Source organism: Engraulis encrasicolus, chromosome 12, assembly GCF_034702125.1.
Source record: "Engraulis encrasicolus isolate BLACKSEA-1 chromosome 12, IST_EnEncr_1.0, whole genome shotgun sequence".
Lineage (NCBI taxonomy): Eukaryota > Metazoa > Chordata > Actinopteri > Clupeiformes > Engraulidae > Engraulis > Engraulis encrasicolus.
The window spans coordinates 2,740,001-2,741,646 of record NC_085868.1 but is presented as its reverse complement, the minus strand read 5'-3'; the positions used below and the strand labels follow the sequence as shown (position 1 = coordinate 2,741,646).

The following is a 1,646-nucleotide window of genomic DNA, read 5'->3' as shown; positions in this document are numbered from 1 at the left end:
CTCAAAAGGCTCAACGGCATGAAAACAACATGTCTATTACATTACTGAGAGACTTAAGTAATAGATTAAGACTTGGTCATTACAATGTTGGTCACAATTAGGTTATAACAGAGAGGTTAAGTAACTGTGTGTGTGTCTTACCATCAGCAGGAATCAGTCCTCTTGCGGCAGAGTGTTATAAACTCAGACCTCTTGCGCGCATGCGTGTGTGTGTGTGCGTACGTGAGTACGTGCGTGTGCGTGTATGTGTGTCTTACCGTCAGCAGGACTCAATCCTCTTGCAGCAGAGATCATGGACAGTGTGGGGCTGGAGTGTACGGAGCGTAGGTAGTGTTCCATGTGGGGGCTGACGTAGGGGTGTGGGGGAGCGAACGCCGGCTCTGCGGCGCTGGGGGACAGGCGGATCAGGGACAGGTCCGAAATCACCGGGCTGCCCGCCAGACCAGGGGCACTGTGGGAAGAGAAGAAGTGTGCAGTATGATTAATGTTCAGTAAGAATAACAAATGTGTGGGGACTGGTGCATTGCCACCAACAGTATATATACCTACACCTATGTGGGCAGTTTGTTTTGATTTGAATACAGCGATGGGTCAAGCGATGGGTCAAGTCCATTTTTCTATGGACTTGGACTTGACTTGGACTCCTTAGTAGTTGGACTTGGAAACTGGTCTTGCCAAATATTGCTTAATTTTATTTAGAACACTGGCCATCATATATTCTAAAGTGGAGCTTTAATTCAATAACGTACTAGTTTACACTACCGTTCAAAAGTTTGGGGTCACCTTCATTTTTCCAGTTATTTGTTTGCAATTCAAGTCGCAAACATCTTTTGAATAGCTTGAAATGGAATAATGGAAAGTACTGAACAGCCACAGGTGAAAAAAGGTTTGATTACCCATAAAATTGGTTAAACTGGACAGAAGAGTGAAATCTAACCAAGCCTTTTTACCCATTAATACCTCTTTTGGTCCATTTTTCTACAGACGTTTCTTTGGTTTATCAGAGAATGCATGGAACTATTGGAAAGCTCAGTGTCTGCCCTTTCCAATGGTAGGTGTATGACATTTGTTGAGTTGCCACCTCGTCCACAAATTCAGGTCAAAGTAGCTGCATGATTTTCTAGCCATCAGAGTGAACCTACTCTACCTACCAACACAATCCATTGTCTCAGCGATGTTTTAGTGTGCAAGCCAGTGCCATACATCGTTGGAAAGTGTAGATTCTCCTCTTTCAAATGATGTGTATATCATCCGGCATTGTATGAATTGACAGGAGCAGACATCAACTTTTGCATGCATGGGGCTCATAGAACTCATGGGCAATTCTGGACCTCATCTCATCCAAGGAATGAATCTGTAGAACCGCAACTGGTTATTATTAATGCCAAAGGAGTCTACACTTTGATTAGTACACCAGACTAGACACTACCTTAGTAAAGGTACACTTTGATTAGTCAAAAGTTAGTGATACATTTTGGTTTGTCTATACAAGTAAATCCATTCAACAGTTACTTTTTCCAATATCAAATTGCTTATTTGTTGCATGCATTATTTTCAAGGAACAATTACTCTATACACTGATTTTATACCAGAACTGAAATTGAAAAGGAATAAGCTTAACTGTCAGAAAGAAGCATTGTGGGAGG

The 1,646-nt window shown here is 42.1% G+C and overlaps 1 protein-coding gene across 1 annotated transcript in view; it reads right to left on the bottom strand.

The window, feature by feature from the left end:
- Positions 1–1,646, bottom strand: part of LOC134459195 (zinc finger protein GLI2-like) — a 153,725-nt gene that overhangs the window by 60,028 nt on the left and 92,051 nt on the right. The window contains exon 4 of the mRNA XM_063211489.1: positions 258–451. Within this exon, the coding sequence (XP_063067559.1) occupies positions 258–451 (194 nt within the window). The remainder of the gene's footprint in view (positions 1–257; positions 452–1,646) is intronic.